Source organism: Piliocolobus tephrosceles, chromosome 6 (assembly GCF_002776525.5).
Source record: "Piliocolobus tephrosceles isolate RC106 chromosome 6, ASM277652v3, whole genome shotgun sequence".
NCBI classification, from domain to species: Eukaryota; Metazoa; Chordata; class Mammalia; order Primates; family Cercopithecidae; genus Piliocolobus; species Piliocolobus tephrosceles.
The window spans coordinates 47877399-47890730 of record NC_045439.1 but is presented as its reverse complement, the minus strand read 5'-3'; the positions used below and the strand labels follow the sequence as shown (position 1 = coordinate 47890730).

General features: G+C 38.2%; 1 protein-coding gene across 1 annotated transcript in view; it reads right to left on the bottom strand.

Moving 5' to 3' along the window:
- Positions 1-13332, bottom strand: part of CCDC175 (coiled-coil domain containing 175) — a 62908-nt gene that overhangs the window by 6225 nt on the left and 43351 nt on the right. Inside the window, exons 15-18 of the mRNA XM_023231608.3 lie at positions 9828-9907; positions 8021-8173; positions 4372-4474; positions 409-452 (exon numbers count right to left, since the gene is read on the bottom strand). Coding sequence (XP_023087376.2) covers positions 409-452; positions 4372-4474; positions 8021-8173; positions 9828-9907 — 380 coding nt within the window. The remainder of the gene's footprint in view (positions 1-408; positions 453-4371; positions 4475-8020; positions 8174-9827; positions 9908-13332) is intronic.

Below are 13332 nucleotides of genomic sequence, written 5' to 3'. Positions count from 1 at the left end.
CCTATCTGACTCTGAAGTGGGGAGGGTGCAGATGCTGCACTGGTAAAACATGAAGAGGTAAGGAGTCCAGAACTGACAACTTTTTTTGTCCTGAAACAAAATGTGTTCATTTGGGGCATGCAAAAAAGAAGTCTTTCCCACCTTAACTGAGTGGTAGAGTGGGAAGATAGTTTCCCAAAGAATTAAGATTTCATAGTGACGTTTGGTTAAAAAGGACACATTTTAGGAGGTGGTGGTCACAGTAGCATCTAGGACTGCAAGGGAGTAACAGAGTTAATGTGAATTTCCACCCTGATGTGTGTGCATGCAGGTGCACACAGACATAAAAGCACACACACTTATTAGGTAGGTAAACGTTTTTGGAAATATGATATTTATATGGAGGCAACACACACATGCAAAACTCACCTTAACTGTGGTCTGAAATTCAGCCCACAAATCCTTATATTGTGCTAAAATAAAGATTTAAAAAATACAATGGTTACTGACACAATTTGAACATTTTAATAAAAGTCATGTTATTCATTTTTGGTTTTTCAAAAATTATTTTTATCTAAAAATATCTACTTCCAAAATGACAGAATAACTGAATTAGACTTGCCCTCCCACTGCAAACAAATAGAAGAAAGAAGCAAAACATATGAATGAAATGTTTTCAGATGTTGAATGGGCCCCCCAGGACTGTGACACCTGGAAGAAGAGAAACAAAGGAGGTGGGTCCTGCAATCACCCAGCTTTCCACTGGGGGGCACTTTCCAGACCACGGCACTAGCACAGCGGGGTGGTCTTAACACAGACACAAAAAGATTAGCAAATTGAATCTAGCAATAGACAAGAACAATAAAAGCTTTTGAACAAGTGGGCTTTATGCTTAGAATGGGAGCTTGGTTTAAAAGTCAAACTCAATCAGTGCAACTTACCACACGAACAGCATAAAGGAGTAATACTAGCTGAGCATCTCAGTGGCTGTCTGAGCAGCTGAGGCCAGTCAGGAAGGCACTCTGTGCCCACATGACTGACCATCCCCCCACCCCATAAGAAGCTTGGACACCCAAGCCTGGGTGAGCCTCCCTGGTTGGCAACACTTTGTATGTGGAGTCATACATTGTTGTTGGGGAAATTAAGTGCATCCCTGAGAAGGTTGCACCATGTTTCCTCCATACTTTGCCCTCTGTGCCTTTTTCCTTTGCTGATTTTACTCTGTATCTCTCACTGTAATAACAATAACCGTAAGTATAACAATTTTTGAGTCCTGTGAATCATTTTAGCTAATCATTAAGCCTAAGGGTAGTCCTGGGATACCTGATACTGCACTATAGTTGCACAATTTTTTTGAGATAAAGACCTAAATAAATGGAGATATATACTATATGCTTGGATTAGAAAATACAATTTTATTAAAATGTCTTTTCTTCCAACAATGACTTACAGATTCAGCACAAACCCAGTTAAGATCCCAGCAGGTGTGTGTGTGTGTGTAGATTAATTAGGTGATTCTAAAATGTATATGGAAATCAAATAATTTAAAATAGTGAACATAATTTTAAAAGAGAAGCATACAGGTGCAGAATTCTATTACCTGATGTCCAGACTGCATATGAAGCTATAGTAACTAAGACAGTGTGGGCTGGGCGCGGTGGCTCAAGCCTGTAATCCCAGCACTATGGGAGGCCGAGAGGGGCGGATCACGAGGTCAGGAGATCTAGACCATCCTGGCTAACATGGTGAAACCCCGTCTCTACTTAAAAAAAAATACAAAAAACTAGCCGGGCGAGGTGGCGGGCGCCTGTAGTCCCAGCCACTCGGAAGGTTGAGGCAGGAGAATGGCGTGAACCCGGGAGGCGGAGCTTGCAGTGAGCCCAGATCGCGCCACTGCCCTCCAGCCTGGGCGATAGAGGGAGACTCTGTCTCAAAAAAAAAAAAAAAAAAAAAAAGAAAAAAGACAGTGTGGTATTGGTATAAGGTTAGGCATTTAGTACAAAGGAACAAACCCATAAAATTGATTTTTGAAAAGTTGCTGGGGTAATAAAATGGCAAAAGCATAGTCTTTTCAAAAATAGTACTGGAACAACTGGATGGGCACAAGAGAAAACAATGAAATTCAAGCCTTGCTTCACATCATATGAAAAAGCTCACTTGAAATGAATTAGAGATCTAGATATAAACACTAAAACTAAAAAATATATACAAGAAAATCTTCAAGAGCTTGGGGTAGGCAGAAATGTTTTAGGCAGGAAACGAAAAGTACTAACCTTAAAAGACAAAATAGATAGATGGGCTTCATTCGAATGAGAAATGTTTACTCTTTCTGAGACACCGTGAAGAAAATGAAAAGCCAAACTTCAGACTGAAAAAGGACTCATTTCCAGAAAATATAAAGATTTTAACTCGATAATAAGAAAACAATACAAAGCAAGGAGTAAAAGATTTGGACAGACATGTGACAGATTGTATTTACCAAAGATAGCCCCACAATATATTCCATTCCACAAGTTTTTTTCCCTGACATGATGCTGACACTTCTTCCACCCAGAGGTGGTGGCTATGACCCCTCCCCTTGCACCTGAGTGACTGCCTCAACCATTAGCTTATTATGAAAGTAACACTGACTGAGGCTAGGTCATAAGACGCCATGAACTTCCACTTTGTTCTCTTGGGATGCTTTTGGAACCCAGCAGGCCAACCAGCTACGTGGAGTGGCCATGAGGAGGTGTTCTGGCCAATGGTCTCCCTCGAGATCCAGCTGAGAGCCAACATCAGCTTCAGACACAGGAATGAGTAAGTCTTCAGATGATTTCAGTTCCCGGCTGCTGAATTACCCTCAACCTTCGAGTTGCCCTGGCTGATGCCATGCAGGGCAGACATTTAGTTGTCTTTAACAAGCTCTGATCAAATTGCCAATTTGTGAGCAAAGTAAATAATTTGTCTTCAGCTACTATGTTTGCAATATTTGTCACAAAAGATAATATTCAAATGGCCAAGAAACACATGAAAAAGTATACTCAACGTTAGTCATTAGAGAAGTACAAGTTACAATCACAATGAAATGCCATTAGAAACCTATTAAAATGACCAAAATATTAACAATTTAAAGCGTTTTGACCATTTTAAGTGTTGATGAGAATGTAGAGCAATGGGAACTCTTCTCCATTGTTAGTGGGATGAGACACTTAACAACCACTCTGGCAAATTGATCTGGCAGTTTCTTATAAAGTTAATCATACACTAACCATATATATTTCTTATCAAGTTAATCATACACTAATTGCTATATAACTCAGCAATTCCATTATAGATATTTACCCAAGAGAAATGAAACCATGGCCATAAAAACACTTGTAAACAAATGCTCACAATAGCTTCATTCATAATTATCCCAAACTGGAAATAATCTAAATGCGTTTCAACTGGTGAATGAATAAACAAAATATGGTATATCTGTACAATGGGATTCTACCATACAGCTATAAAAAGGATAAACTAATGAGACATGCAACAACTTGGATGAACCTTAAAATAATTTGCTGAGTGAAAGAAGCCAGGTATAAAAGTGTACATACTCTGTCATTTCATTTGTATCTCATAATTAATGCCAGAAAGCAGATCAATGGTTTCCAGGAACTAGAGATGGGGTAGGTGATCAACAGCAAAGGGATACAGAGAAAATGTTGTAGTCATGAAAATGCTCTATAGCTTGCTTGTGGTGGTAGTGGTTACAATGACATGTACATTTGTCAAAATTCACTAATCTAAAAATCAGTGCATTCTTTGTACGCAAATCAATAAAATGGATTTAAATGAAGTAAAAACTTTATTTGTAAAGAGCACTGTAATGGTTAATATTGTCAACTTGATTGGATTGAAGAATGCAAAGTACTGTTCCTGGGTATGTCTATGAGGGTGTTACCAAAAGAGATTCACATTTGAGTCAGTGGACTGGGAGAGGCAAACCCACTCTCAATCTGCGTGGGAACCATCTAATCAGCTGCCAGCACGGCTAGACTGGTTGAGTCTTCCAGGCTTCCTCTTTCTCCTGTGCTAGGTGCTTCCTGCCCTCAAACATTGGACTCCAAGTTCTTCAGCTTTTGGACTCTTGGACTTACACCAGTGATTTGTCAGGAGCTCTTGGGCCATTGGCCACAGCCTGAAGGCTGCACTGTCGGCTTCCCTACTTGTCAGACTTTGGGACTTGGACTGATCCACCACTGGATTCCTTGCTCCTCAACTTGCAGATGACCTATCATGGGACTTTACCTTGCGATCACATGAGTCAATTCTCCTTAATAAGCTCCCTTTCATATATACATATATCCTATTAGTTCTGTCCCGCTAAGGAACCCTGACTAATACAAGCACCCACACATTACTTACCCTCCTGAGCTATTAGTTGCCGAGACAAGTCATTTGAGGTGTGCATGAGGGCTTCTTGTCCTTTTCTGTATTTCTCTATGTTATTCTTCAAGTATAAAATGTACTGAAAATGAAAAGCATGTGATTGCTTTTAGCAGTTTAGTTACCATAGATAAATTATCATGCAGTCATTCAGCAAACATGTATAAATTCCTCCTCTGTGCCACCCACCATTCTAGGTACAGGGGTAACAGTGGAGAATAAAACATACCTTGGTCAGGATTCCATCCTGGGAAAGGAGATAAAGAATTCTGCTTCCTATGAAGCATTTCGCTTCAGCACTTAAATAAACATGGCATTCTGAGTATAATTTTCCACAAAAAGAAATTAGAGGGTGTTCTGTCTGAATGCATTATGTCCACGACAAAAATGTTCCTTATGCAAAATGTGTGTGCGGTAGATGTCACAAAGCAGTAATGCTGCCAGACTGGAGTTCAATGTAAGACCCCAGAGAGATGATTAATTGAGTTAGGAGACTGCATGGAATTACTTACTCAAGTCAGACGTTCACTGGGTTGGGTGCCAGTGGTGGCAGTAGTGACAGGTGACTTTGAGTATTAAAGTCATGGATTTCTGTTCTGATCACCCAATGCCCAGAAACTCTAAAGTCCCAGGAACTCTGAAAATGGGGCTTTGGGACATAAAACTGGTCCAGTTTCAAGAAAGAAACAAATACTATAAACTATCCATAAAAATCTTAGAAATTGTGTTCAGTGCTATAGATGAGGTAGACAAGGGACTGTTACATAGACTGTTTCTAAGCATGTATTATAGGGTCTACTCATGTATCTTTGATGTTGTGTCAGTCTTTTCATAGCTTGTTTTCTGGTATTATAGTAAACAAAAGTAAAAGCCACCTTAGGCCAACTGCAAAGCCTCATTCTTGCCCCTCTTTGAACACGGGTCTGCAGACTTGCCTAGTTCAGCTGGACTCTCGTGCTTCTCCCAAACTCTCTGTTTTCTTTCAGTCTGTCTTTTCATCTCCTCTCCACAGCTCACTCCTTCAAAGTTGTTTTTCTCCAAGGTTCTGTTCACAGCCCCGATCTTCTCACTCAACACGCTGTCCCTGAAGAGACTCATCCAACTCCCAGGTGTAAATCCTGCCTCTACATTAATGATACCCAGTAAGAGTTCTCCTTTGAGCTCCTCACCTGGTGTGGCAAGGTGTCCTTGCTCTGGGGCACTATATGTGTCTTGTTCAGATTGTTGTACTTAACATACTGAATTGTAATGATCTGTCTGTATGTGCATCTCTTCAGCTATTCCATGAGCTTCCAAAGGGCTGGGACAGTATCTTACTTATCTCTGTATTCACTGTGTCTTGCCTAGTGCTTGGGACTCAGTGCATGTTTAGAGTAAAGAGATGCAACCAGCAAAACTGAGTGGTGAGTGAATAAGAAAACAGCACAGGGTCATTTGGTGACTAGCAGATGGAAACTGAATTAAAAAAAAACAGGACCTTCGTAATCAGTCTTTCATCAACACATCCATCTGCTCACCCATTGCCAAAATAGCAATACAATTCCAATTCTTTTAAGAAATAATCTATATCTTGATAGGAAGACAGTCTAGTGGAACTAATCAGTTTGATGGTACGTATCTAGGCTCTTTAGCAAAATTACCTTTTTTTTTTTTTTTTTTTTGAGATGGGGTCGCTCTTTGTCCTCCAGGCTGGAGTGCAGTGGCACGATCTCGGCTCACTGCAAGCTCCGCCTCCCGGGTTCACACCATTCTCCTGCCTCAGCCTCCTGAGTAGCTGGGACTACAGGCACCCACCACCATGCCCGGCTAATTTTTTTGTATTTTTAGTAGAGATGGGGTTTTGCCGTGTTAGCCAGGATGGTCTCGATCTCCTGACCTCGTGATCTGCCCGCCTTGGCCTCCCAAAGTGCTGGGATTACAGGCGTGAGTCACCGTGCCCGGCTGCAAAATTACCTTTTCAAAGTACATTAGTACCTATTATGCCATTTTAGTTTATAAAAAAACCATGAGAGTGGTGGGATAACTATTGCCATTTAACAGATGAAAAAAATTACCCAGCGAGGTGTACGGATTTTCTTCATGCCATTGGACTAGTCACTGATTTTTTTCTAGCTATTAAAACTTCTAAAAAAAATACACCTTCAATTTACATATCTATAAAAGGGACATAATGTATTATCCACTTTTTAAGGTTACAGTGTTAAACGTCAAATGAGACTGAATCCCTCTAACATTACAGGTATTGTGCAAAACACTTGGGGTACATTGACAACAGATCTTGACCATGAGGTCATTATGGGTGGCTGGAAAAAATGATTTTAGAAATTGTATTTCTTTTGCATTTTCAGTTTATAAAGAAGTCACATTGAACCTGTGAGTAGCAGCTATTCCCATTTTAAGAGGCCAAAATGAAGCTTACAAGTTCAATGATCTGCCCAAAGTCACACAGTGTCACTGGTGAATGACAGACTCTAATCCATGTCTTTCAAACTAGAGAATATTACGTAAAGTTTTGTTGTTATTGTTTTGTCACAGTATATAAAATGTAGGACTCTATGCACTTTAAAAATATGCTTTGAATGCAACAGTTCCAGGCATTAAAAATCAGTGTCTTATAAATATCTAATTATTAAATATAACATTTTAAAATGTTAAAACAAATAAATTTTAAGTATAAATAAGACTTCAATTGTAGGGATTGGATGAACAAATTCCTCTGCTATAAAAAGAGCTATAATCAGTGTGAAATAGACAACCTACTTTTTAAAAAATGGACAAAAGTCTTGAACAGTCACTTCACAAAAAAAGGATATCCAAGTGGCCAGTTATATAGAATAGGTACTTCAACAGTGATCAGGAAAACACAAATTAGTGGGGCACCACTGTACACCCATCAGAATGGTTAAATTGAAAAAGACACTTTTGTGAGAGTATGGAGCAACTGGTGCTCTCATGCATTGCTGGTGGGAATGGCAATTGGTGTAACTCCTTTGGGAGACTGGTGGTATGTACTAAAGTGGGAGATATGCATCCCTATGGCTCTACAATTCCACTTAAGATGTACACTCAACAGAAATATGTATGCATGTTCACCAAAAAACATGAACTAGAATGTTCACAGCAATACTATTTGTAATAGCCAAACATTAGAAACTCTCTGAATACTCATCAATAGTCGAGTGTACAAATGCATTGTAGTAGTAGTCAAATAATGGAATACTATACAGAACTAAGAATAACAAACTACACTCAACAATAAGGCTGAACCTCACAAACATAATGTTGAGCATAAGAACCTACACTGTATTGTTTTATACCTATAATGTTCCAAACCAGGGAAAACTAGTCTATGGTGTTAGCATGGTGGTACCCTTAGTGGGGCTGGTTAGTGACTAGAAGGGGCATAGAGGATATCTGGATACTGATAATGCTTTGTTACTCGATCTGGTGCTGGTTACACAAGTGTGTTCATGGAGCTGTACACTTGCAATCTGGGTACTTTTCTGTGTGTATTTTATGCGCCATTAAAAATTTATCAAGAGCTATTCTCTTCTTTTCTCTCGTAACTATTACAGGTCTAGTCAATTAATCAAAGCCATCATGCAAAGCGTGGTGCTCTTAAACTTACTTCTTTTAATTTTTTATTTTCCAGGAGCAGAAGGTCTGCTTTTTGGTCATTTATATAGAATCCATTTTCTAAGTTCTTCAGAGTTTCAAAATGATCTTTGGTTTTTTTGCTTTCTTGATCTCGTAATTGTTTTAATTCTTGTTTTATATCCTCCTGCTCAAACAGAAAACCCCAAATTATCTCTGAGTTCAAAGAGTAGGGCATGAGGGTATTATACTGCCTAGGTCAGATTTGGAGCCCGATTCTAAATTAATTCCTGAGGCATCCAGCAAAGAATAGATATTTTTCCTTAGAAAAACCTATCAACCCCACATTTATTCATGGACTCTAGGAAGGGGGTCTGTGGACTTCAAGATAAGAACCCCAGACATTGAGACAACTTCACAAAATAAAATATACAGTCAGCCCTCTGTATCTGTGTGTTCTGCATTTATGGATTTAACTAAACATGAATGGAATATATTCACAAAAAGAAAAAGAAAAACATCAACAAATAATACAAATAAAAAACAATACAGTATGACTACTTACATAGCATTTATATTTTATTAGGTATTATCAGTAATCTAGAAATAATTTAAAGTATATTGGAGAATGTGGGTAGGTTATATGCAAATATTATACCACGTTATACAAGGGACTTGAGCATCTGTGGATTTTGATAGTCATGTTGGTCTTGGAACCAATCCCACATAGATATCCAGGGATGACTGTACTTTGATATATAAACAATCGTTCGGCAAAAATAGAGAAGGGGAAATTTATTGAGGCTTTTAAAGGAGGACTTAATGTTTCTCGAAGAAAGAAGATTGCTTTATGAATTTTTCAGAATTCTCTAATGTTTTCTCTATTGAATTCTCTATTCAGTTCTGTTATTATACTATTATAAATTGCATGATATTTATTCATTGTATAATCATCACCAGCAGCATCTTATTAAGAAAATAGAACTGTATATATACTATCCTTGTAATTTTCTCCTTCATATTTTCCTATATATTCCTTCATATTTTATAACATATTAAAAGTTACATTTTGAGGCCAGGCGCAGTAGCTCACGACTGTAATCCTGGCATTTTGGGAGGCCAAGGCAGGTGGATCACTTGAGGTCAGGAGTTCGAGACCAGCCTGGCCAACATGGTGAAACCCCGTCTCTACTGAAAAAGACAAAAATGAGCTGGAAGTCGCTTGAACCCAGGAGGCAGAGGTTGCAGTGAGCCGAGATCCTGTCACTACACTCCATCCTAGACAACAGAGTGAGACTCTGTCTTAAAAAAAGTTACATTTTGATATCAATGCATCTCAAAGAATGTTTCCATTTTAATTAACCAACTCCACATGCACATGCTTATCACCAACTATTGATTATAAATTTTTAAAAGGCATTAAACATCTCTTTACCTGCTACTAGTTCATCCACTCCCCCACCACAACCTTTGTTTCACTCACCCTTAAAAATCAGAATCAAGTTTCTAACTTATAAATAAGAAAACCAAGGTCCACTCAGTGACTGTTCCACAATTACATGTTAGTCGGTTCTAGTCTCTCTATCTCTTTCTCTGTATACATACACCCATAAGTATATATATACACATATGTACATAAGTATATGTGTACAGGTGTATGTGTATATATATGCATATATATATGTATGCATGTGTTGTAACAAAGATTTTTAAACATTGAGATTGAACGGGTACGTTTAACAAATGTGATTTCATGAAAACTTAAATGCCAGTTAAATATTACCATCTGTATATACCGCTATTTTAATTTAAAAAAATAAATGAATGTATTGATCCTTTACCGTGTTGCTAATGTATCTTGAAAAATCCCTTGTAAACAGAAAAATGTGATTGTTCAGTAAATCCTCCTCCTGTCTTTGTGCTATTAAAACAAAGAAAAAAAGACTCAAAAATTTAGTTTAAAAATATTAATCAAAGAAGTACCTAGTTTTGAAAGTCAAATTCTCTCACAAGGTTTATAACAAAACCCAGCTGTCAGGCGCTCCACATTGCAATGTTTAGTCCTGTATGACTCCTCAGAATCAAACCTTTTTCACTCTTTTTAGTTGTTTCTTCTTCCATTTAGTTCAATTTTCATTAGAAATAGGCATATATGCTTATTTTTATTTATCATTTTCAGGCATTTTCTATTTACTTAGTCCCATTCCCACATCCTTCTCCTACACCTACAACCTCTATATTTCCTCCCTAACCTTCCTATGCAGTTACAGTTTTTGTTTAAAAAAATTGTAACTAGGCCGGGCGCGGTGGCTCAATCAAGCCTGTAATCCCAGCACTTTGGGAGGCCGAGACGGGCGGATCACGAGGTCAGGAGATCGAGACCATCCTGGCTAACACGGTGAAACCCCGTCTCTACTAAAAAAATACAAAAAACTAGCCGGGCGAGGTGGCGGGCGCCTGTAGTCCCAGCTACTCTGGGAGGCTGAGGCAGGGGAATGGCGTAAACCCGGGAGGCGGAGCTTGCAGTGAGCTGAGATCCGGCCACTGCACTCCAGCCTGGGCCACAGAGCGAGACTCCGTCTCAAAAAAAAAAAAAAAAATGTAACTATTTAGATCATTATGGCAATAAGGATTATCCCCAATGAGCCAAATGGTATAATATAATTATATTTTTCTTTTACTATAATTTTTTTTCTTGGAGTTAAAGATTGCTTTATTAAAAAATTGCTCAGTATTTCATGTACATATAATTAATTCATACCAAAATCTACAACAGAACTGTACAACCTTTCAAATTTTATTTCCCATATAGTCAAACACATTAACATATCTATCAGTTTCATTTCTCCCCTCTCCCTCAGAACCTCCCTCTGAGATATGCCTTCTGGAATCTTTTCTTTCTTTGTGCTAGATTTGCAGCTGACTTCTTGGGACTTCCTTTTGCATTTTTCTTTTTCTTTTTTTAAAGGTTTTATTCAACCAGAACCCTCTGAATTATTCTTATGTTGGACCTCCTGTTTCCTAAATTTCTTATACTCTTTTTCTTGATTCATTCTTTTTGTTTGTTGAAGCAAATTCTATACAGCTTCAGAAAAAAGAGTAAATGGGATAAATGTTTTGAGATCTTGTATATCTCAATATGTTTCTATTCTATATTCTTGATTGATAGTTTAGCTGGGTATCTAATGTTGGAAATTATTTTCTCTCAAATTTTGAAGGCATTGTCTTATAACTTCTATAATGTTGCTGTTAAGAAGTTTGAAATGATTCTGATTTCTAACAGTTTGTGTGAGATCTCATTTTTCTCTCTGGGAGCTTTTAGGATCCTCTCTTTCTATTTTTCCTTCTGAAATTCCACAGTGATATGGCTTAGTCTTTTCTTTTAAATATTGTTTGAGGATTTGCTCGGACATTTAAAAATGGAAATCTATATTCTCTAGTTATAAGAAATATTTTTGTATTATTTCTTTGATAATTTTATTAGTTCTTTAAAAACATGAATATATGGCTATATCTTGATTTATCATTGTCAAGCAGTTTCTATTTACTTTGTCATATATAGTAGAGGATAATTTAGCATGCTTACTCCCATTCCCACACCCACACCCACACCCACACCTCTACATTTCATCCCTAACCTTCCTCTAAAGTTATGGTTTTCATTTAAATAAATTGTAACTGTTTAGATCATTATAATAAGGTAAGGATTATTTACTGATGTTTTTCTGGTCTTCTCGTTAGGTAGATATTTGGCATCTCAGAATAGTTTTTAAATTTGCTTACCTTTCTCTCCTTTTCCTCCTCTCCTTTTGTTGTTGTTGCTCTATTTTTACAGAGATTTTCTTAACTTTTCTTATAATTTTCCTATTGAATTTTGACATTTGTTATTTATACTTTTAATTTCTGAGAGCTCTTTCTATTCTCTAATCTTTCTTTCAAGCATCATTTTCTTTTTTCATAAATGCAATATATTTATTTTATTTATTTATTTATTTTTATTATACTTTAAGTTCTAGGGTACATGTGCATAACGTGCAGGTTTGTTACATATGTATACTTATGCCATGTTGGTGTGCTGCACCCATCAACTCGTCAGCACCCATCAATTCATCATTTATATCAGGTATAACTCCCCAATGCAATCCCTCCCCCCTCCCCCCTCCCCATGATAGGCCCCAGTGTGTGATGTTCCCCTTCCCGAGTCCAAGTGATCTCATTGTTCAGTTCCCACCTATGAGTGAGAACATGCGGTGTTTGGTTTTCTCTTCTTGTGATAGTTTGCTAAGAATGATGGTTTCCAGCTGCATCCATGTCCCTACTCAAAGGACGCAAACTCATCCTTTTTTATGGCTGCATAGTATTCCATGGTGTATATGTGCCATATTTTCTTAATCCAGTCTGTCACAGATGGACATTTGGGTTGATTCCAAGTCTTTGCTATTGTGAATAGTGCCGCAATAAACATACGTGTGCATGTGTCTTTGTAGTAGAATAATTTATAATCCTTTGGGTATATACCCAGTAGTGGGATGGCTGGGTCATATGGTACATCTAGTTCTAGATCCTTGAGGAATTGCCATACTGTTTTCCATAATGATTGAACTAGTTTACAATCCCACCAACAGTGTAAAAGTGTTCCTATTTCTCCACATCCTCTCCAACACCTGTTGTTTCCTGATTTTTTAATGATTGCCGTTCTAACTGGTGTGAGATGGTATCTCATTGTGGTTTTGATTTGCATTTCTCTGATGGCGAGTGATGATGAGCATTTTTTCATGTGTCTGTTGGCTGTATGAATGTCTTCTTTTGAGAAATGTCTGTTCATATCCTTTCCCCACTTTTTGATGGGGTTGTTTGTTTTTTTCTTGTAAATTTGTTTGAGTTCTTTGTAGATTCTGGATATTAGCCCTTTGTCAGATGAGTAGATTGCAAAAATTTTCTCCCATTCTGTAGGTTGCCTGTTCACTCTGATGGTAGTTTCTGTTGCTGTGCAGAAGCTCTTTAGTTTAATTAGATCCCATTCATAAATGCAATATATTTATTTATCTAAGAATGCACTCTTTAAAAGTATGCTTATGGCCGGGTGCGGTGGCTCAAGCCTGTAATCCCAGCACTTTGGGAGGCCGAGATGGGCGGATCACGAGGTCAGGAGATCGAGACCATCCTGGCTAACACGGTGAAACCCCGTCTCTACTAAAAAAATACAAAAAAAACTAGCCGGGCGAGGTGGCGGGCGCCTGTAGTCCCAGCTACTCGGGAGGCTGAGGCAGGAGAATGGCGTAAACCCGGGAGGGGGAGCTTGCAGTGAGCTGAGATCCGGCCACTGCACTCCAGCCTGGGTGACAG